At 43.2% G+C, this 22,842-nt stretch overlaps 1 protein-coding gene across 5 annotated transcripts in view; it reads right to left on the reverse strand.

Annotated features, from left to right (window-relative positions):
• FHAD1 (forkhead associated phosphopeptide binding domain 1) overlaps positions 1-21,154 on the reverse strand; it is a 100,098-nt gene extending 78,944 nt beyond the window's left edge. For 4 of the 5 annotated variants that reach the window (XM_033922978.1, XM_033922977.1, XM_033922976.1 and 1 more), the window contains exons 1-5: positions 21,019-21,154; positions 14,157-14,283; positions 6,536-6,742; positions 4,628-4,901; positions 1,524-1,585 (exon numbers count right to left, since the gene is read on the reverse strand). In XM_033922978.1, the coding sequence (XP_033778869.1) occupies positions 1,524-1,585; positions 4,628-4,901; positions 6,536-6,742; positions 14,157-14,252 (639 nt within the window). In that variant the 5' untranslated portion in view covers positions 14,253-14,283; positions 21,019-21,154. The remainder of the gene's footprint in view (positions 1-1,523; positions 1,586-4,627; positions 4,902-6,535; positions 6,743-14,156; positions 14,284-21,018) is intronic. The other variant, XM_033922975.1, reaches the window with a different exon arrangement.
• Positions 21,155-22,842: the final 1,688 nt, after the last annotated feature.

Below are 22,842 nucleotides of genomic sequence, written 5' to 3' on the forward strand. Positions count from 1 at the left end.
TACAATCATACTACAGTTAATTAGGGGTATGGTATGCCAATACCCTTCTTGAGTGGAGAAGAATGAGTAGATGTGAATTGTTTACTCTTTCCAAAAATACTAGGACTAGGGGGTCATGCAATGAAACTACTAAGTAGTAGATTTAAAACAAACTGGAGAAAATATTTCTTAACTCAATGTGTAAACTCTGGAATTTGTTGCTGGAGAATGTAGTGAAAGCAGTTAGCTTAGCAGGGTTTAAAAACATGTTTGGATAAATTTCCTAAAAGAGAAGTCCATAAGCCATTATTAAGAAGGACTTCAGGAAATCCACTGCTTATTCCTAGGATAAGCAGCATAAAATCTGTTTTCCTTCTTGGGTTCTTGCCAGGCACTTGGGAACTGGGTTGGCCACTGTTGGAAACAGGATACTGAGCTTGATGGACGTTTGGTTTGTCCCAGTATGGCGACTCTTATGTTCTTATAAAGTATACTGCAATCCTCCTGCTGTTTTTGTCTTAACATATCAATCTGTGTAGGATACACCTCCTGCTTTACCATCAAATTCTTGGCATTATGGATCCTCTGCTTATCTCAAACCTTTCTGAATTCCAGTACCTCTACTCTGCTAAAATTATCGGGGACACTAAAGTGATTTTGAACTAAGGAAAAAACAATGTGCCTTCTTTCTCAACTTCTGATTCTTGTCTCTTGGGGTTCCAACTGACCAGGGTGACAAAGTACGATTCAGCATCAAACCTTTACGCCTTCAAATTAAGATGGCAGTTCTCAAAACACATGAAGAACAATTTCTCAAAAGCCATTTACCAGATAAATATTGATTTAGCTATATAAAAGGCCTGCCTGAAAAACCTTAGCTTAATTAAAACCAGGGGAGTAGTCCGCCCTCCAAAGCCTGGGGGTGAGCCAGGGAGGACTGGAGGGGGGGGGGGGAGAACACATTTATCCTCTCTCCATCCCCCACATGCACATTAAACATACCTTTACAGTTGGGGATGCCAAAGCCCACCCAGTCAAAGAAATTTAGTGCCCAAGCCGCTCCCTGTCTGCTTTTCCTGCTTGTACAATGTGGATTGCGGTGGCATGCCATCAGCCGCCAATTCCAGGACTCCCTGAGCATGCTCAGTTCTACATCAAATTAAGTGCGTTTGAGAAGTCCTAGTGTCCCTAGTACCTGGCCAAAACCCAAGGAGTAGCAACATTCCATTCAGAATCGTAAAGAATAGCAAGATTCCGGAATCCCAAAGAGTAACAAAAGATTACGGAACCCCAAAGAGTAGAAACATTCCATGCTCCCGATCCAGGGCAAGCAGTGGATTCCCGCATGTCTTTCCCTTTGAAAATCCATGCAAACTACCCAAGAACTGTGCCCCTGGACGGGCTATTTTAAAAATAGCCCTCTTACTCTAGGCAAGAAAAGTCAGCTGTGATGACTTTCCATCAGCCTTTACACATCTAGAAAATTCTGCAAAGCTTCCATAGACTCAGAAGCAAAAGTATCTAGTCCAACATATACATTTCACCTTTTCCTGCAGAAGTAAATCCAAGGTTGGAGATGCTCCATTTCCCATTGATAGGTTGTTTCCTAATGAAGAAAAAAAACGCACAAAAAAAGGAGAATTATGGAAGGCAATAGTAACAGAGAAAACGAAGACAGAGAAAGATTAAACGGCCTATCTAGTCTGTCCATCCATGCTCTCCCTTAAGAGATCCTATACACTCGATCCAAGATTTCTTGAACTCAGATATGGTTTTCGGCTCCAGCACCTCCGTCAGTATGCTTTCATCACCTTTTCAATGAAGAAGTATTTCCTTAGATTTACTACTCAATCTGTCCCCTGTCACCTTCATCCTAGGCCCCCTCATTCCAGAGCTTTCTTTCAATTGAGACTCTCCTCTTGTGCATTTAAATGATTCTGTTAGAAGGAGGGGACCAACAGGAAACCCACAGGGATCCACAGTGTCTGTGACAAAATAGACTTTAATACCTCAGGGATGGATAGAAAGCAAATGGGGACAGTATTATATCCCCGTGTACAACATCAAAATTTCACTCTGCCACATAGCATTTCAGTACCCTTCCTCTCTTCCTCCCTCGTGTCTACCTTAAAATTTGCTTTGCTTCCTTCACAACTCGTCAGCAGCAGAAGCAACTCACATACTCTGCCAGCGGCCTGCCTTGATGTCTTCTCACTGCTGATGGGACCCACCTTCTCTAGCATGATTCCCTGTTTCCATGTGGGAGGTTCATGGCAGCAGGATGAAGATGTCAAGACAGGGCAGCAGCAGCATAAGTGAATCACTATCGCTACCGGCGAGCTCTGGAGTTAACAAATAGCAAGTTTTAAGGAAGACGCAAGAGGGGAGAGGCGGGCCAGAGCTCTGCACAGTAGAGCGGAATGGAGGGAAAGATGCTGCACAACAGAAAGGCAGGAAGCAAAATGGCTGGAAGAGACGCAGAGGTTCAGGACTATGGGGATGGAGAAGAAAAGAGATGGGGCCAAGATATGTTGGAGGTTGGGAGGGAGTGAAGGAAAAGGGAGGAAATGCTCCGCTACAAGGGTGGAGAGAAGGAGGAAGACAAAACTGACTAGGATTCGAGGGAGGGAGAAAGGGGAGCAGAGCAGACAAGACTGGGATGGAAAGAAAGTTAAGAAAAGGCAGAGGAAAGCAGAAACTGGGGGACTAGGAGAAACATGATCAGAAAAAGCAAAATGACCAGACAACAAAGATAGAAAAAAGAATTTTATTTATTATTACATAGTTTGACATGATGTACTGCAAGAACATTATGGAATTTGATATTTAAGAAATGGTGAGGGGACAGTAATAATATTTATCAGGATTTATTCATCACCTTTGTGAAGCGATTCACCCAAGGCAGTGTACAGCAAGTTTTAAAATCAGGTATTCTAAGTATTTTCCCTATCTGTCCCAGTGCACTCACAATCTATGGTTCCTGAGGCAATGGACTTACTCAGGGTCACAAGGAGCAGTGCTGGGATCAAACATACAACCTCAGGGTGCTGAGGCAGCAGCTCTAACCACCAGGCCACTTCTCCACAAAGGCATGGTGTCAGAATTTGTCACCGTCTCCATGGACAGCCATGGGAAACCATCCCGTATCATTCTTTAGTATCTATCTCAACCTCAGTCCTACACCAGCATTCTTCAATGTAAGGCTTGAGAGTCAGTGGTTGTGTCCATTCATACTCTGATTCTTCCCTTTCTCCATAAAGAATGACATGGGGATGGTTTCCTGCAGTTATCCAAGTTTCCAAGTTTATTATATAATTTGATTAATTGCCTATCACAATTTCTAGGCGATGTACAATTTCATAAATAATCAAATATGGGCAACAAATCAGACAAACAATAGTCATATTGAATTAAAAATAACAAATACAAACATTTCTATACATAGTTTAACTTATACATACAATATCAAGGCAGAGGGAAAATTATTAATGGGTTACAATCAATATTAATTTAATAACATTTAAGGAAAAAACAATAGGAAGGGCAACAGATAAAATTTATAATAATATATAAAATAGAAAGTAAAAAGAGACCGAGTCTTTAAGATTTATTCACTAAAAGCATCTATAAAAAGGAAACTCTTAAGTTTGGACTTGAGTTTATCTAAGTGCTTTTCCTCTCTAATAAATAGTGGGAGGTCATTCCAAGACTGGGGAGCTGTTATTGAGAAAATGGTGTGACGCCTCGTATTGATAACTTTCAGTGAGGGAATGGCCAATAAGTGTTGATCTTGTGATCTTAACTGTCTTGAGGTAAGATGAGGAATTAAAACTCTAAAAATAAAAGCAGGGGTTTTAAATAATAATGATTTAAAAGTAAGCAGGCATAATTTAAATCCGCGGGGACAGTGACAAATTCTGTCACTGTGTCATTCTCTGCAGCTTCTAAGTTTTATAATCTCTTTAAGCAAATGTCCCCAGACTTGTTTACATCTTTAAAAAAATACGGAAGGATAAGATTGTTTATTCTATTCAAGATGTCAATTGGAAAACTATAAGGTCTTCAGACTTTTCATGCTTCCTGATCCTCTTCAGTTAAGCAGCCTATGTGTTTTGTTGGTTTTTTTTAATGTCATACAGTTCAATGGACACCTTTTTCCAAATTATGCTGGTCATATAATCTGAAAATAGGCAATCTATAACACTTACAATTTGAATGTATGTTAACAAGTCTAAATGCAATTCTTGAATGGTCCATCAAGCCCAGTAGCCCGTTCTCACGGTGGCCAATCCAGGTCCCTAGTACCTGGCCAAACCCTTTACCGATCCAGGGCAAACAATCACGTGATCCCCCCTTAAAAGGTTTCAACTTTGACTTGTGGCTCAAACTACAGAGCTGTGAGTTGCCGCCAGGACATCCAAGTTCTGAATTTCTATCCATCAGAACAGGTTGGACCTGGAGCACACTATCAGAGGCTTGGAAGAGGGAAGACAGTTGCCATTATTGGAGGTCAATAACTTGGAGGCACGAGCCCCTATAATCCGTGGGAAGGTGATGGCTCCCAGAGCTACCTGACCATGCCTGAATTTAAAGAGAAAAAAAAACAAGAAAGAAGAGGTTATTTTCTTTTTTCACTACTATGAAATACCTTGCCTGTTTGCGGGTGGCTTTTTGGTGGCGTCAGCTGAGAAGGCAAGGCACATCTTTCGGCTTCCTGCGCTACATGATCTGCTTCTGTTCGGAGGGTGAGGCACTGTTCCATTTCCTCCATGAATCCAGTTACCGAGAATCGCAGACGAATGCTGAGACTGAAGGAAAGGAAGTTGTGAGGTGGTCAATGGAGTCGAATGGGGCCTGTTTTGGGAGATTAACTGAAGTTCCCCTGGCCATGCTGTGCGCCGTTTCACTGGAGGACAAAACATCTGTAGGAAAGGAAAGTTTAGAGAGGGGGGTACAAATCTAGAAATAAATAATGACTAGAAATCATCATAGTCCTTGATATGTGGATTTATTTTTTTCTACAGCTATTTATGAATTTCAATTGATAAATTATTCAGTTCCTAGGAAAATTTTACCGCAGTAAACGGTCCCCGTGTCATTCTCTACAATCCAGGTCCCTAGTACCTGGCCAAACCCCTTACCGATCCAGGGCAAGCAGTCACGCGATTCCCCCCGTAAAAGGTTTCAACTTTGACTTGTGGCTCGGTCTACAGAGCTGTGTGTTGCCGCCAGGACATCCAAGTTCTGAATTTCTATCCATCAGAAGTAGTTGGACCTGGAGCACACTATCAGAGGCTTGGAATATGGAAGACAGTTGCCATTATTGCAGCCCCGCTTTAAATCCGTGGGCTCACACTACAGGGAAGGCGGCAGAGAGCAGGACATGACCAGCTGACAGTCGGCGAAAGGGAAGAGGCTGCTGCCACCGGGGTGGGGAGAGCAGGAAAATCGAGGCCCATTCAAACAGCAAGCCTGCTGAGTCTGTGGGGAAAAATGCCGCCCTTCCCCACATCTCTCCCTATACTCCACCCCTGGAACTCTGTTCGTCAGGCAAGCCTCTTGTCTGTATCCCTCTCCTCTACTGCCATCCCTTCTGCCTTGCTGCGCTGTGTGCCTGGGGCAACCTGCCTGACTCAGTACATTGGGCTTCAAATCCAGGCTGAAAACCCACTTTTTCGAAGCTGTATTTCAGTTCTAACCCTACCAACTGGTGCAGCCAGTGGTTTTAAAGCAGGGCTGCACTGCGGGGAAGGGCTGCATAGAGCAGGAGAGTCTAGGCGGCAAGAGCAGCTAGAAGGGGAGAGAAGGAAAGTCAGTGCGCATACAAAAAAAACAAACAAACCAGAAATAAAAAAAAAACAAACCCGGACACAAAACGCATGCGCAGACCATCTGCAGGAAAAGCAGCTGGTCTGTGCATGCGTCAGGATTGCAAACTCGCGATCTGTGCGGTCGGAGGGGGCCGTTCCTTCGATCGCCCTAATTTGAATTTGTTTGCGTTGTGAATTGATCGGGCCTGGTGGAATCGGCCACGGATCGCTCCCGGAAAAAAGGTTAGTGAATCTAGCCCAAAGAGTTTTACCTCATGCAAAATGGTCATATCTTTAATAAGACACTAGCTATTTTTTCCTGCGGCCCTCCAAGTACCTTACAAATCCAAAATGAGGCCCTGCAAAGGGTTTGACTTTGAGACCACTGCTCTAGTCCTAGTACTATTTAAAGGAATAAATAACATTTCCTTATTTAGGTGTTCCAGTCCACTCAAGAATTTAAAAATCTCTATTAAATCCCCTCTCAGAGCCCTGGCCTGATTAGCATTTTTTCACAAAGGAGCTGGTCCAACCCTTTTATTGAATTTTCATACTTCTCTGTACCTTATCTAGATCTTCTATATCTTTATTGAGACGAACAACCAAAACCACACACGGTACACAAGAGTATGAATCTTTCATAACATTCTATTTTGTTTGGCCAGCAGGGAAATGCTGAATTGTCCTGTGCAAACCAAAAAAGATGGAGAAAGAGCAGGCGTGTTTGGGTTGGACGGTGTTCTTACCTGAGATGAAATTTCTAACAATAGCTCGTAACAGGATCCACTAGAACCAAAGCGCAGGATATCTCCTGGTGAGAGTTTCACTGCTGCATTCTGAATATGGCAATCATTGACAAAGGTTCCATAAAGGGAATTCAAATCATGAAGAACAAAGCAGTTCTCGAATTCATTCAGTTCAATCCGTGCATGGTGCTCCTCGATATCTGTAGACTAAATGCAGCAAAGGTTAAATAGGTAGCACAGAGACAAACAATCTCTTTATTTTCATTTTTTTTGGCTGCTCTTTGGTTTTCTGTGGTTGTTTGGAACATTAAGGGGGTCTTTTACTAAAGATTAGTGCATGCTATCTGTCACAGGATCCAATTTATTTCTATGGGACATACTGCAGATAAGGGAAGATTAGGTACTCACCTCAATAATGTTCTCTTTTAACACAGCATACAAGTCCTGACAGCAGGTGAACATCCCATATTTGCAAGTTGGCCACAGGAGGGTGAAATTTATATTTTTCAGCTCCGCCTCCTTCTCCAGTGCTGTGAAGTCCCCTTCAGTTAGTACCAAAGCAATTGAACAGCACTAAAACACAGAAAACAAGATGGAAAGGGTGCAGGGAACTTCCCCACAAACACAGTTCTGGTCTGCTCTGTAAGAAATATCAAACAAGGTTAAATAATGTCTGAAATAAGTTAGGGTGCAAGAACGAAAAACCACCCACCAAAAATTCAACATGCATTAACCTCGTGAAGCTCAGAGCATCTTTCCCCTTGAAACATTCTCTCTTCATTCTTCCATTATTTTTAAAACTCACAGCATCAAATCTTCAGTACCGGACACTGATCCAGAGAATTCGCAGGCAAATCCCAAACTGATAGGGCAGGTTGTCACAACTTGTATGCTTTGTGTAACAGAATATGCGTTAATCTTTAGTAAAAGACCCCCTAAGAGGCTCATTTTCAAAAAACATTTTAAAAAATGGCACAAAGTGGCAGGAGGATATATATATATATATATATTTTTTTTTTTTTTTTTTTTTTCAAAAACGTCCAAATCACTATTTTCAAAACTAATTTTAAAGATATTTTTCTATGCAGTTTGTCTAAATCTCAAGGGGGCACACTGGAGGCATGTTTTGGGTAGGACTAGATCACTTCATTAGCTCCTTGTCCACTTGCATATAGTTCAAACTCCTCTTTCATCTCTCCCTATACTCCGCCCCTGGAACTCTGTTCGTCAGGCAAGCCTCTTGTCTGTATCCCTCTCCTCTACTGCCATCCCTTCTGCCTTGCTGCGCCTTATGCCTGGGGCAACCTGCCTGAATCAGTACATCGAGCTTCAAGTCCAGGCTGAAAACCCACTTTTTCGAAGCTGTATTTCAGTTCTAACCCTACCAACTGGTAAAGCACCATATTTGTTTATCATTCCCGCTCTGTCAATCCAAGCTGTGCCGGATGATTTGGAGGGTCACAGCGCAGTCCAGCCGTTCCTGAAGAAGGGGGTGTGCACCCCCGAAACGGAGTCCTGTCGGACGAACCAAGACCTCTGCTGGCTGTTTGTTTCCACGGAGAAGCTAAGTACTTCCTGTTGGTATTTTTTGCTTTGTTGGATATGGACGTTTGATACTTTGGCCCCCTGGACAAGGGGTAGAGACAATTGCCGTGAATGGTAGAGTGTGTTTTTTTGATTTATTTATATCTTTTTTCACACTTAGCACTGTTGGGTGCACTTTATCACTAAAAAACACAAAGTAGAGCCCGGGGATGTTTCACAGTTAACACTCTTCTGGGTGTAAGCCAAGTGACAGCCTGTACCGCTGGGAGTTTCTAGTGGGTGGCTGTGTGACTGAGGGCTCTCCCGTGTATACATAAAAATTATTTGTAGATTGTGTTGTGTAGCTCTACCGTCCCCACTCTTGTCTGGTTCCATTGTCCCCTTGTCTGGTTCCAGTTCTTGGGGTTTGGGAGGTTTTTGCTTTTTTTGTTTCTACATCTCTGAGCAACATTTTCTGTCAGGTCTGAGCTGTCCTAGCCTTACTTTCTGGTCAGTGCCTGAGTGCCGATTGGCTCAGGCATTGACAAGAAAGTAAGGCTTGAAAGCTCAGACCTGACAGAAAATTTTGCTGCTGTCAAGCAACCTCCGCCCTAGGAGGGATGCCCACTCCCTCCCCAACGCCAAGCAACCCTCCTTTCCCACCCCATCCCTGGCATGAGAGATGTCCACTCCCTCTGGCCATAAAGCAAACCCCTCCCCCTGACATACTCCTAAGCAATGGGAGGGATTCCCACTCCTTCCTGCTTCCCACCTTCCCTTGTTTACGAAGGCCGACTGAAGGAATGCCTCCTACCTCCAGCCAGTAGGCCCGCCTCTTCAAAATGGCAGACCTTCCCCTCCCTGGTGCATCTTATGGGAGGGGCCTTAGGTGTCTGGGCCAATCAGAGCCTTAGGCCCCTCCCCGGCCTGCTGGCCGCAGGTAGAAAGCATCCCTCTGGCTGGCCTTTGTAAACAAGGCAAGGGGAAGCAGGAGGTCAATGGGAGTGTAATGGCAGGGGTGGGGTGGGGAGAGTGAGCAACCCTCCCACTGCCAGGGGGAGGGAGTATCGGGATTGCTTGGTTGTGGGAGGGAAAGGGCATCCCTCCTGCCAATCTTTAATTTGGGGTCTTTTTTTTTTAACTTGTGCATCTATTCTGTGCATATGTCAGTCAATAACACCAGCGATCGGCACATTCAAATTTAGCGATCCTCCGCGACTCTCATTTCCATGTGCATTTTTTTTTAAAGAATAACTCGCCTTTTTGAAATAATTACAGTAGTGGCTGCGACAGCGGCCTGCCAGATTTTACTGCGAATATTTGAGAATCTTCCCCTGTCAAAAAGGTGTCCAAACTGACCAGATAACCACTGAAGGGATAAAAGCATGACCCTGCCCTTAATCCCCAAGTGGTAACTGACCCCCCCTCCTGCTCCTACGCCTACAAGTATCACACTTTCCACCACTAATGTACCAGTTTCTGTGGGATATGGGCCTGGGTCCCCTTCTCTACAGTCCACTGCACCAACCACTAGGGCCACTCCAGGGACCTGCTTGCTACTCTTAAGAGGAATGGCAATTATATCTGCAGTTGTCATAGATTCTGGTACATGCTGTCACTTCTACCTTAGTTTGCATTTAGGGATCGCTCGCTTACTCTTTTGATGACGCTTTTTGTTAAGGAAGCTGTTAACTCTACTTTTTAAGCGTGCTTTTAAGAAAATTGAGTGTAGTTCAAAACAACGCAGTTCGATTGATTTTTGGATTGAAAAACTGGGAGCATATTACACCATATTATTTGAAACTTCACTGGCTGCCGATTGAGGCCAGAGTTTTGTCTAAGTTTGCTTGTATCTGTTCCAAATCCATTTTTGGCTTGTCACCTGGATACCTTGTCTCCCATTTTTCTCTGAACCACCCAAATAAGGTCACACGCAGAGTCTGTTGGTTTACATTAACTTCTGTTAAATTATGTCGTTCCAAAAGATTTCTGGAGAGAACTCTCTCTTTTCAAGCTGCTAAATTGAATGGGTGATTCAGTAAAATTATGGTAGGATCTTCTTCTTATCTTGATTTTAGAAAATTATTGAAGACCCAACTATTTGAAAAATTGGTATCCTAACTGGTTTTCTCTTTTAAAAATTCCATGCTTCTTTTATGTAATGTATCACCTTTTAAATTGCATTTTTACTGTACGATCGGTTCTTATTTGTTGTAAACCACTTGGAACCATTCTTTTAAATTGTACTTTTCTTTAAAATCATATTTTCCACTGTAGGCTCAGTTCCTATTTATTGTACATTGCTTAGAATTGTATTTTCCTTTTAAATTGTACTCTTAAGAACATAAGCAATGCCTCTGCTGGGTCAGACCTGAGGTCCATCATGCCCAGCAGTCCGCTCACGCGGCGGCCCAACAGGTCCAGGACCTGTGCAGTAATCCTCTATTTATACCCTTCTATCCCCTTTTCCAGCAGGAAATTATCCAATTCTTTCTTAAATCCCAGTACTGTACTCTGCCCTATCACGCCCTCTGAAAGCACATTCCAGGTGTCCACCACTCGTTGGATAAAGAAGAACTTCCTAGCATTCGTTTTTCCAAGTGCCCTCTTGTTCTTTTATTTTTCGAAAGTTTGAAGAATCTGTCCCTCTCTACTCTCTCCATGCCCTTCATGATCTGTATGACTAGAACCATTTTTGGTTAGGCGGTATATAAAAAATAAAATTATTATTATTACTATCTGCCGATAATTTCTGGGAAGTTTTGCTACTGCAATTCTTTTTCTGCGCTTACCACAAGTCACCATTAAGGCTCGGACAGAACACAGCCCTGGGGTTTTTGACTGGTGCATCATGCTTTAGCCATATTTGTCCACAGCAATGAGGATAGATGAGACATCTGGGTTTTACTTCCCTTGCTTTCAATGGAAGTAAAACTCGAATGTCTTAATTCACCCTCCTTTTTCTGGAGCCATATGCTAAACCCATTTTCACCCTCACGAAGGGTGGGAAAATCTGAAGTGTTTTGTATGATAAATGTAAACTTTTTATTTTGTAGGTTAATATGTAACTCGCCCTGGATAAGGGCGGGTGAGAAATAAACAAACAATCAATATTCAATTTGCCCAATAAAATGGCTTTTGGAAACTGACAAAATAGCATTAATGCTATTAATTTGTTTGATTGAAAAACATGTTCAACTATGCGTTTTTACAGATCCACTATGGGAGGAGCAGTGGTGATTATGATTACCGAGTTAAAATTAGCAAAATGTTTTTTGGGGAGATGGCTAGAGTCTTGAAAGCTCACTGAAGGTTTACCTAGGTAGGGTGCTTAGTACAGTGGTGCCTCACACAATGAACTTAATTCGTTCCAGGAGCAAGTTTGTTATGCGAAAAGTTCGTTATGTGAAACGCGTTTTCCCATAACAATACATGTTAAAAAAAATAATTCGTTCTGCAGCATAAAATATGCTAAGATGACATAAAAAAAGATCAATTTGTCAAAATGGTGAAAATGGTGGTCTTGCTGAGGCCAAACTCTTTGACGAGGTCACACTGGTTTACCCCACATTCACTCCTTCTAATTATTTCCCGTTTCATTTCAACAGAAATCACCTTCCTGCTTTTTTTAGAAGCCATGATATATAAAAAATATTGAGTTTCTCTTAAAAGGACGACTGTATACAGTGAGAGAGGGCAGAGTCTCAGCGGCAAAAACTGGGACTTAACTTTTCTTTTTTTTTTTTTTTCTAGCATCGGGGAAGCGGCGAGAGTAGCTCCGCCCCCCCAACGCATCAGCAGTAGGCGCCGGGCCCCTCCATAAAAGGAGGCGAGCCGACGGTCCGCCACTGCACAGGGAGCCAGGCAAAGGGCTGTGAGAGAGGGCAGTTAAGCGCAGTGACTAACGACTGCCTGCAGTGCCTGCGCGGAAGGATGCAATACATCGGCAGCTCGGGCGACTTCGTTGTGTGAAACGAAGTTCGTTGTGTGAAACGAAGTTCGTTGTGTGAATCAAGACATGAAGTTCGTTGTGTGCAGCGTTCGTTGTGCGAGGCGTTCGTTATGCGAGGCACCACTGTATATCTTTTCCCCATCTTTGGTTGCAAAAAGGTTTAATAGGGCCATAGGAATCAATAAAGAACAGAATTTTTAAAAGAGGGATTATAATAAATATGATCATTTTAACTGTTAGGCTGATTTAAAGATGGAAAAAGGTGGGAGGACAGCATCAGTTAGTGTTTTCTAGAGCAGTGTTCTTCAACCACTGGTCCACGGACCAGTGCCGCTCCACAGAAATTTCCTGCCGGTCCACAGGGCCAGCACGTGCATCAGGCCCAAAACAGTGTTTTTCAACCACCGGTCCACGGTGCGATCGATGTGGCATTATCTGGAGTACTGTGTGCAGTACTGGAGGCCGCATTATCGCAAGGATGTACTGAGGCTGGAGTCGGTTCAGAGAATGGCCACCCGGATGGTCTCGGGACTTAAGGATCTCCCGTACGAGGAATGGCTGGACAAATTGCGTCTGTACTCGCTCGAGGAGCGCAGGGAGAGGGGGAGGACATGATCGAGACGTTCAAGTATCTCACGGGCCGCATCGAGACTGAGGAAGATATCTTCTTTTTCAGGGGTCCCGCGACAACAAGAGGGCATCCGTGGAAAATCAGAGGCGGAAAACTACGAGGTGACACCAGAAAATTATTTTTCACTGAAAGGGTGGTTGATCGCTGGAATAGTCTTCCACTGCAGGTGACTGAGGCTAGTAGCGTGCCTGATTTTAAAGCCAAATGGGATCGACACATGGGATCTATTCACAGGGCAAAGGGAGGGGAGGGACAGTAGGGTGGGCAGACTTGATGGGCCGTGGCCCTTATCTGCCGTTTATTTCTATGTTTCTTTCTTCGAGCCAGCTCCGTCTTCCTAACTGATTCAGTGCACAAAGCCACGGGCATCAGCTCCTACGGGCATCCTACGCCTAAACCGGAAGCCGCCTCTCTGAAGTTGCAACGTCAGAGGGAAGGCTTCCAGATGAGGCATGGGAAGTGTAAGGTGCAATTAGTACTATTATGGGGGCGGGGTCTGGGGTGGAGATTGGGTAGAGATGGGCGGGGTCTTCAACCACTGATCCACAGAATAATTCTTTTATTTCTGCCAGTCCATATGTGTAAAAAGGTTGAAAAACACTGTTCTAGAGCACCATCCTTAACATTGAACTGTCAGCAAAAGGGTTTCATTAAATTCAGTCATCTCCTCTTTGCAGGGCGAACTTACCAGCATTTCCAAAATCTTTGCCAGCCTTAAAAGTCTTCGAGACTAGCCCCAGGGCCACTTTCCTGGCATAACAGCAGTCACCTTCCTTTGTATCCCTGACACAAGTGCATTGCTTATCATTAGCAAGGACAGAAGTCTTGAATTCATATTACAGAATTAGGATGATCGAGCTCAATATTTATATAAAAAAAATGTAAAGTTGAATTTTGCTTAAAATGATGCCAAATAGCAAAACTGTCATTCCACGCAGCGTGTGGGTCAAATGTATTTCCTTAAAAATACCTGCATTTACATTTGCAGAAAGGAACACCTCAATTGTATCACTAACTTTGTCCTCAGAACTGTCTGCACTAGAAACAGCCCTCTAGTTTCATTAATGAACGAATCACCCTCTATACCAGTGTATCGCAACTGTGCACCGCGATGAGATTCTGGCGCTAGGCACCGGCTGACTCCTTACAGGACGCGCTTCTCGTGGCGAGAGGCACGTTCTGTAGGCAGTCAGCGAGGGCTGGAACCACTCCTCCTCGCTGGCGCCTCTGCTCCTCTACGTGACTCTCCTTTTGCAGCACCCTTCCCCCCCCCTCCATGGCGACTCAGGGCCCCGTATGAAGGGCCTTCGCGTATGCGTGGATGTCAACGTGATGTCATGCACATGATATCATCGCGTCGACGTCTGCACATTTCCGGATGTCCTTCAGCCGCGGCACAGAGAAGGCCTAGTGTCCTGAGAAACAAAGGAAAACTAGAGTTCAAATCCTACCTCCGGCTCATTATTCTGGGCAAATCACTGGGAGAACAAATTTACTCTACTGTATGCTCCTACCTTCAAAACAAGGTCCGACTCTCCATGTCTTCCTATTGTGGTTACTTTAGGCTTTAGTACAAAAATACTGTCAGAACATTTCAGAAAGCCTTTCATGGTGTCTTCTTTACCTGAAATAATGTTTTCTCTTGGGGAAAAAAAAAGAAAACAAGCTTTTTTTACGATGTGGCCAAAGGTAAGAACCTAAGAACCAGTGGTCCATCCTGCCCAGCAGTCCTCTCATGCGTCAGCCTCACCTGCGTACATTTCAGTTTAGCAGGAACTTGTCCAACTTTGTCTTGAAACCCTGGAGGGTCGCTGTCTAATTCAAGGGTCGATGCTCAAAACCTACACCAGTGCTGAAACTATTAGTGCAGACTGCATTTAAATACATCTTTAGGAACCTCGCAGCAATGGTTCTCCCCTCCAAAAAAAAAAAAATAAAAATTCTAAGCATGCTTAGCACAGGGAACTCTGCCAGGTCCAGAGCAGCATTAGAAAAGTTGATCGAGAGAAGAGGTGCCTAACAGTACCCCTTCTTTCCTTCAAACACAACCATGCTGCCCTTGGCCAGGCTTCCTGCCCCCCCCCCCCCTCAAAAAAAAAAAACAAACCCCTGGTGGCCTAATGGAGCCCCTCAAGCATCAGCCTGACTGCCCTTCCTCCCAAAACATAAAAAAATTCCCTGATGGTCTGTTGGCCCCTGATCTGATCCCCCCTCCCCCCAATTAAAAAAAAAAAATGTCCAGATAGTCTAGTGCAGGGGTGTCAAAGTCCCTCTTCGAGGGCCGCAAACCAGTCGGGTTTTCAGGATTTCCCCAATGAATATGCATGAGATCTATTGGCATACAATGAAAGCAGCGCATGTAAACAGATCTCATATTCATTGGGGAAATCCTGAAAACCCGAATGGATTGCGGCCCTCGAGGAGGGATTTTGACATCCCTGGTCTAGTGGAATTAGAGCAGGGATCTCAAAGTCCCTCCTTGAGGGCCGCAATCCAGTCGGTTTTCAGGATTTCTCCAATGAATATGAATTGAAAGCAGTGCATGCAAATAGATCTCCTGCATATTCATTGGGGAAATCCTGAAAACCCGACTGGATTGCAGCCCTCAAGGAGGGACTTTGAGACCCCTGGATTAGAGTTATTAGATGTCCGGACATATCCTCCTTTTGAGGGCATTTTTGAAGCTTTGGGGGGAAGGGAGGGTTGGGCCGATGCTCATGGACAGCCCATTAGACCAGGAAGGATATGATTGTGGGTGAGGGAAGGACACAGCTATCAGGTTAGACTGGAGGTTGCTGCAGCATGCTTTTTTTTTTTATTTTTGTACGTACCACGCTGAGGCGTGTGGAGTTTTATTAACAATATTTTACCTCAAATTCAGATTATGGTTAAATGGTCTAGATATGATTTAACTGAGATTTGCATTTTGGCCTTCTTTCTAATCATTCCAGTGTTCTAACAAGGTTCCACCTTCCAGGACAGGTGGTCTGTCTTATCAATAAATTTGGATTTGATGTGCTAACTTCCTCTCACTATCATCCCCTTGGGAGCTTCCTTGACTGTAGGTGAGAAACTGATACTCCTCCCTAAATGAGAAATAGCCTACTCTACAAAAGAGGGGTCATAACATATAAACTGGAGGCTTTCAAAATTTGTACTGCTTGATTAAAATTGGTTAAATGCACCAAAAATCTCTAAAGATTTAATAACTAGCAGGGGATGGCTATCAGTTCATGGGAACTTATTGGCAAAGAGTCAAAAGTTCACCAGGGCATATCAAGCATGAAGCACCCTAAAGTGCATGCAAGGTTGCCCATAAACATCATTTAAAGCAGTGTTTTTCAACCTTTTTACACCTATGGATCGGCAGATATAAAAGAATTATTCTGTGGACCGGCATCGGTCCATGGACCGACGGTTGAAGAACACGGGGCTAAGTCGTGGTCCAGACCCCGCCCATCTCTACCCAATCTCCACCCCAGACCCCGCCCCCATAATAGTACTAATTGCACCTTGCACGTCCCTTGGCTCATCTGGAAGCCTTCCCTCTGACGTTGCGACGTCAGAGAGAAGGCTTACGGTTCAGATGCCCATAGGAGCTGATGCCCGTAGGAGCCACTGCCCATGGCTTTGTGCACTGAATCAGTTAGGAAGAGGGAGCTGGTTCGAAGATAACGCCACATCGATTGCACCGTGGACCGGTGGTTGAAAAACACTGTTTTGGGCCTGATGCACGTGCTGGCCCTGTGGACCTGCACTAGTCCATGGACCAGTGGTTGAAGAACACTGATTTAAAGCCATCCTCTAGTTCAGAGGTAGGAAACTCTGGTCCTCAAGAGCCATATTCCAGTTGGGTTTTCAGGATTTCCCCAATGAATATGCATTGAAAGCAATGCATGCAAATAGATCTCATGCATATTCATTAGGGATATCCTGAAAACCTGACTGGAATACGGCTCTCGAGGACCGGAGTTCCCTACTCCTGCTCTAGTTGGAGAGGAGCAGTGCTTGATTTAGTTTTCAGTGGGAAACGTCCCTGCAGAAGGAAACGGAACGGGGCTCTGTAGGGCGATCAGTTGGTACTCCCGGCCAATAGACCCTCTTATTAGATGGATGTTGGTGGCTCCTCAAATAAGTCCTTGTAGGTGGTAGTTTAAATTTACTGGACAAATGGAGATTTCTTGCTTTCTCAAGGCCAGGGCTGCCCAAGTCCGGTCCTCGAGATCTACTGGCAGGCCAGGTTTTCAGGATATCCACAATGAATATGCATGAGAGAGATTTGCATACCATGAAGGCAGTGCAGGCAAATCTTTCTCATGCATATTCATTGTGGATATCATGAAAACCTGGCCTGCCAGTAGATCTCCAGGACCGGATTGGGCAGCCCTGCTCAAGGCTCATCAATTAGTGATTTTGCACTTTGTGTGCTTTTTGAAATTCTGGAACGATGTGACTTTGCACTTGACACTTTTGGGCACTTTATTATTATTATCTTCAATCTTTGCACATTTGAATTTATATTTATTAAAATTTTTAACACATTAATTGTTTTTTTAAGCTAGATCAGGGGTAGGCAATTCCGGTCCTCGAGAGCCGGAGCCAGGTCAGGTTTTCAGGATATCTACAATAAATATGCATGAGATAGATTTGCATCTCAAGGAGGCATGCATGCAAATCCATCTCATACATATTCATGGTGGAGATCCCGAAAACCTGACCTGGCTCCGGCTCTCGAGGACCGGAATTGCCTACCCCTGAGCTAAAAGAAGGCTTTAAATGATGTTTATGGGTAACCTTGCATGCACTTTAGGGTGCTTTATGCTTGATATGCCCTGCTATTTATTAAATCTTTAGAGATTTTTGGTGCATTTCACCAATATTAATCTAACAGTGCAAATTTTGAAAGCCCGCAGGTTCAAGATTAGTTCTCAGAATTGAGAGTAGGTCTTTTCCCTCCAGACCATAACTCCCTACCATGTATATAGTTTGGGCAACTTTTGTTTTTTATTGTATTTTTAACTACTGTCCACGTTCCTGTTGGTGCCTGAGCTAATCAGCGCTCAAGGTACTGCCAAGAAAGTTAGCACAGAGTTCTGAGCAGCAAATTACTGCCTTAATTTTAACACAGCATTAATTTGCATGCTGTGGCAATTATACTAGTTTGCAGTAGAATGTCATTCTATTATGAACCTTTGAGCATCGGCCCCTCAATTCACTGGCGTACCCCATTAGCACAGTCCACCCCTAGCCCATTGGGTTTCGGAATGTTACTAATGAATATGTATAATCTATGTTTACATATACAGTATTAGAGACAATGTATGCTAATATATTTCAAGGATATTCAATAAGGACATCCTGAAATCCCAAACATAAAGCACTTAAAATTAAAATATTTCTGCAAAAGAAAAGAACAGCAGAACTAGATAACATAGAAACAAAACTATTGAAACAAATGCATGAACAACTTAATACCCCCAAATAATAAATATTAAGCAGATCAGATGATAAAGCAAGTGTGTCAAAGTCCCTCCTCGAGGGCCGCAATCCAATCGGGTTTTCAGGATTTCCCCAATGAATATGCATGAGATCTATTTGCATGCACTGCTTTCATTGTATGCTAATAGATCTCATGTATATTCATTGGGGAAATCCTGAAATCCCGACTGGATTGCGGCCCAAGAGGAGGGACTGTGACACCCCTGTGATAAAGACACCTTCTCCTCACTTTCAGAAGGAAAAAACTGAGGAGGGCAGTGCCCGGTGATGCAGGGAGATACATTTTCAACTCTAAAGGCTCCTTTTACAAAGGTGCCCTAGCCGCTACCGCCAACTTTTAAGCAGGCAGTAATTTTTCAGCTAGTGCGCGCTAAAAACACTAGCGCACCTTAGTAAAAGGAGCCCTAAGTGAAGATACACTTCCCACAGGTGCATAGGATACCGCCATTCCCAACCAGCCCTCGTGGCAAATCAAAGCTCATAAATATTCACTGTGGATATCCTGAAAACCAATGGGACTTAGTGTGCCACGAGGACTGGGTTGGGAATAGCCAATTCAGAGAGGGAGTAGCTCACTGCACAATTTTTCTTTTCTCTTTCTCTATTGCAAAACCTTTTCAGTATTTGTGGCAAATACTTCCCAACACCAAACTGCCCGTCTCAAATGATGCAAGAGGCAAGGCTGCCTCACACACAAAAGTATTTGTGCGACTGTTTTTATATGCATTTTATGTATGTTTATACTTGTGAGCCGCTTTGGGAAAAGTGGGTTATAAATTAACTAAAACAAAATAAGAAATACAATTCCAAATATGCTTTATGACAACAGCCCATTATAATGCATTACCCCGCAGATCTGATTGTAATGGGGCAGAAACAGGGACAACATATACCAGAATGAATAAGGACTTAAATTTCAGAAAGCAAGTCTGAAACCAACCCTAATCTTCCGCCTCAAAAAGGTTATGTTTCATTCATTGCTCGTCTGTCCTAAAAAGCCCAAACTCGCTCTCTTCCTAGTGCAAACAGTCCCTGCAACTGTAAACCACCGGACCTGCCACACACAGAGAAAAAAATGATTGAATTTATAGTCTCTCCTATATCATTTGCGTGAATGAATTATTTGATTCTTCAAGTATGAGATGAATTTGTAAACTTCAGAAATGCTCAGAACTTTAAAGGCCCTAAAGGAGACAAGCTCCCCCTTTTCAGGCACTTGTATTCGATCACTGCATTCAAGGACCTCCTGAATCCATCAGTTAAGATAAGTTTGATATGATTTAATATAAGCACGAATAGTATTATATTCATACTCATTATAATTAAAACTTATAAAAAAGATATACTGTATAGTCATATGCAATGATCAAATACAAGTGTCTCCTTTAGAACCTTTAAATTCTGAGTATATGTGAAGTTTACAAATTAATCTCAAATTTTAAGAATCAAATAATTAATTCACACAAGTGATATAGGAGAGACTATGCAATTGATTCCACCTAAGTGCACGATGGATAAGCGCACGCTCCGGTTATACGCACCCTACCACCACGGTCCCGTGTTTGTTTGTTTTTTTACATTAAAGTCAACAATGGACATAAACTCTGGATATTTGCACTTCTGATAAGCACACAATCCGCTTATGCGCACTGTCCTAGGTCCCACCTCTATTCTTTCACGTTACATTCACTCTGCAATCACGGGTCCTCTGTATTTATTGAACTGCATTTTCTTTCCCCCCCCCCTTCCCAGAACGTCACAGCATCGCGAGCCATCCTAGGCAGCAAGTAGACGGGAGACCAACACCAGCGCGCCAACCACTCGCCAGCACCTTCCTCTCAGCACTGCTTGCTGTTGCTGCCATCACCCCAGGTAGCTGCCGATACTGGCTAAACAACCGTCTGACTAAAAAGTGGTACTCCTATTAAGCGCACACTCCACTTAAGCACATGTGGTGGTCCGGTCCGGAGGCCTTGCACTTAAATGGAGTCGACTGTAAATTCATTCATTTATGCACTTGTCTTCCCTGCGGTTTTGGAATACTATACCCTGATTTTTTTTTTTTTATTATACACAGAGAAGACCAAATCCCCTCCCCATAAAATACTACTGACCATCTGGTTCAAGCTTCCTCCCTTTCAGTTGATTGCTACCTGGCTACCTACACAAGCGCAAATACTAATCAAATACTTTTTCTCATGCATTTTAATTTCTCTTTTTGATATATTTTAATTTCTCTTTTTTTGATATATTTTAATTTCTCTTTTTCTAATGCATTTTAATTTCTCTTTTTCTGGTATGCTTTAATTTCTCTTTTTTTTATATATTTTAATTTCTCTTTTTCTGATGTGCTTTAATTTCCCTTTTTGATATATTTTAATTTCTCTTTTTCTGATATATTTTAATTTCTCTTTTTCTGATGTGCTTTAATTTCCCTTTTTGATATATTTCAATTTCTCTTTTTCTGATATATTTTAATTTCTCTTTTTGATATATTTTAATTTCTCTTTTTCTCATGCATTTTAATTTCCCTTTTTGATATATTTTAATTTCTCTTTTTTTGATACATTTTAATTTCTCTTTTTCTGATATATTTTAATTTCTCTTTTTGATATATTTTAATTTCTCTTTTTCTCATGCATTTTAATTTCTCTTTTTCTAATGCATTTTAATTTCTCTTTTTGTGATGTGTTTTAATTTCTCCTTTTCTGATGTCTATCTTTATCCTTTACTGGTCTTTGAGAATTGTATGAGAAAAAATTGGACTGAAAAAAGCCAGCACGAGAGAGAAGCAGCTGCGCGCCCACAAAGCCGAACAGGAGAAAGCCCTCCTTCCCCCCCCCCCCCCAGGCCCCCGTTTCGGGAAGGACCACTTACCGCCAGGAGCTCAGGCGACACGCTTGCGCTTCCCCCCCAGGGGGGTGCGCAGGTGCAGCTCCCGGCCCATCTCCCCCGGCCCGCGCTGTGACACTCGTCTCCTAGGCGACCGAAGCCTCAGGGAGGGGAAAGGGCGGCGCTCAGAGGTCACATGCTCACGTTCGCAACTAGCGATTGGGTTTCAAAAGAACACCGTCCACAAGGCGGAAGCTAAGGGGAGGGGCGGCGCGCTGCACGGCCCCCAGCTCTCTATGGTTTCTAGGCGGCGGTGCCTGAGCTCGGGTCAGGTGCGAAACAAAGAGGCAAATGCAAGAGTCACGTTATTAATACGAATCCTAAAGAGATATAAAAGTCTAAGCAGACAAGTCTTTCTCTCATGACTGTTGCATTTGCCTCTTTTTGGCGAATTTCTTCTGTTTTGGGGGATCTAAAAGCACTACGGGAGGGAAGGGTTGGCAACCGGATCCAGATGCAGCCGATCCCTAAGAAATAATAAAAAAAATCTCTCTCCATTTAAACTTCTTTAAATAATGAATACATATTTGTAAATTAGTCACTGAGACATAAAGGCTGAAGCAAGGGGCGAACCCCTAAAACGCGCTTTCCTATTATCCCTGTGATATTTTTTACCAAGATTTTTGGGTTTCCCCATTTTTGGTTTGACCAAGGTTTTGCAATAGACCAGGGGTATCAAAGTCCCTCCTGGAGGGCCGCAATCCAGTGGGGTTTTCAGGATTTCCCCTTTGAATATGCATGAGGTCTATTTACATGCCCTGTTTTCATTGCATGCAAATAGATCTCATGCAGATTCATTGGGGAAATCCTGAAAACCCCACTGGATTGCGGCCCTCGATGAGGGACTTTGACACCCCCACAATAGACAGAAAAGAAAAACGGTGTAGTGAGCTACTCCCTTCTCTGATTTGGCTATTCCCAACCCGATCCAGTTCTGGCTTTTACCATGCCCCTAACAACAAGCCTATGGGGAAAGGGTTGGGAGGAGGGTAGCTACACCCAGAATCCTTCCCCATTGTACTGGGACAGATAGTGTGGGTGTTCAGGTTTCTACTTTTATTGCATGTACCATTAGCTGCAGGCTATCTAAACATTTGCATAAGCATAGGTATGAGACACTGAAAACTACACGACAAAGCTCAACCACAACCCCACCTCCCAAAAAACAAACAAACCCACCCCTTATCTATTTAATGCTGTTAAAATAGTTTCTTGCTTTATAGTTCTAAAAGAATATTAAAACTAGTTAGTTGGATGTGGGAGGAGACTAGAACTATCAAAACTGATGTCAGTAGCAAACATAGATTTGTTTTTTTAATAGGTTTGAATGGGACTAGATAAATAGATACTAACGTTATTGTCAACATCAAAAAAACATGTACCTACTCTGGAGTCCATACAGAACAGAGCTAGAGTATAAACGGTGAAGGGAAACATGCCTCACTAGGTGAACTCTGGTCTTCTAAGCTAATTCTTGCTTCAGGAAACAGGTAAGACTATAAAAGGTGGCACCTGTCATTTTTGTTACAGTAGCTTAAACAGGGCCGCCTTATTTAATGCACTTTATATTGATAGCCTCAATAATGGCAATACAAATACAATTTATGGTTAGTTATTTTGCAATGCTACATAAGACTCTGCAAACAGGGCACTCTGACCCCGACCAGCACTCTTAGAACACAAATCGAAACCTTACCTTTGAAAAGGCAGCACATAGGACGCCAAAACATCTCAAAAATAACTGACAGACTGATCCCCACACCGACTACAAGCTATCAGAACCCCTCATCTTGGTCACATAAGAACATA

This window comes from Geotrypetes seraphini, chromosome 15, assembly GCF_902459505.1.
Source record: "Geotrypetes seraphini chromosome 15, aGeoSer1.1, whole genome shotgun sequence".
In the NCBI taxonomy this organism is placed as follows: Eukaryota; Metazoa; Chordata; class Amphibia; order Gymnophiona; family Dermophiidae; genus Geotrypetes; species Geotrypetes seraphini.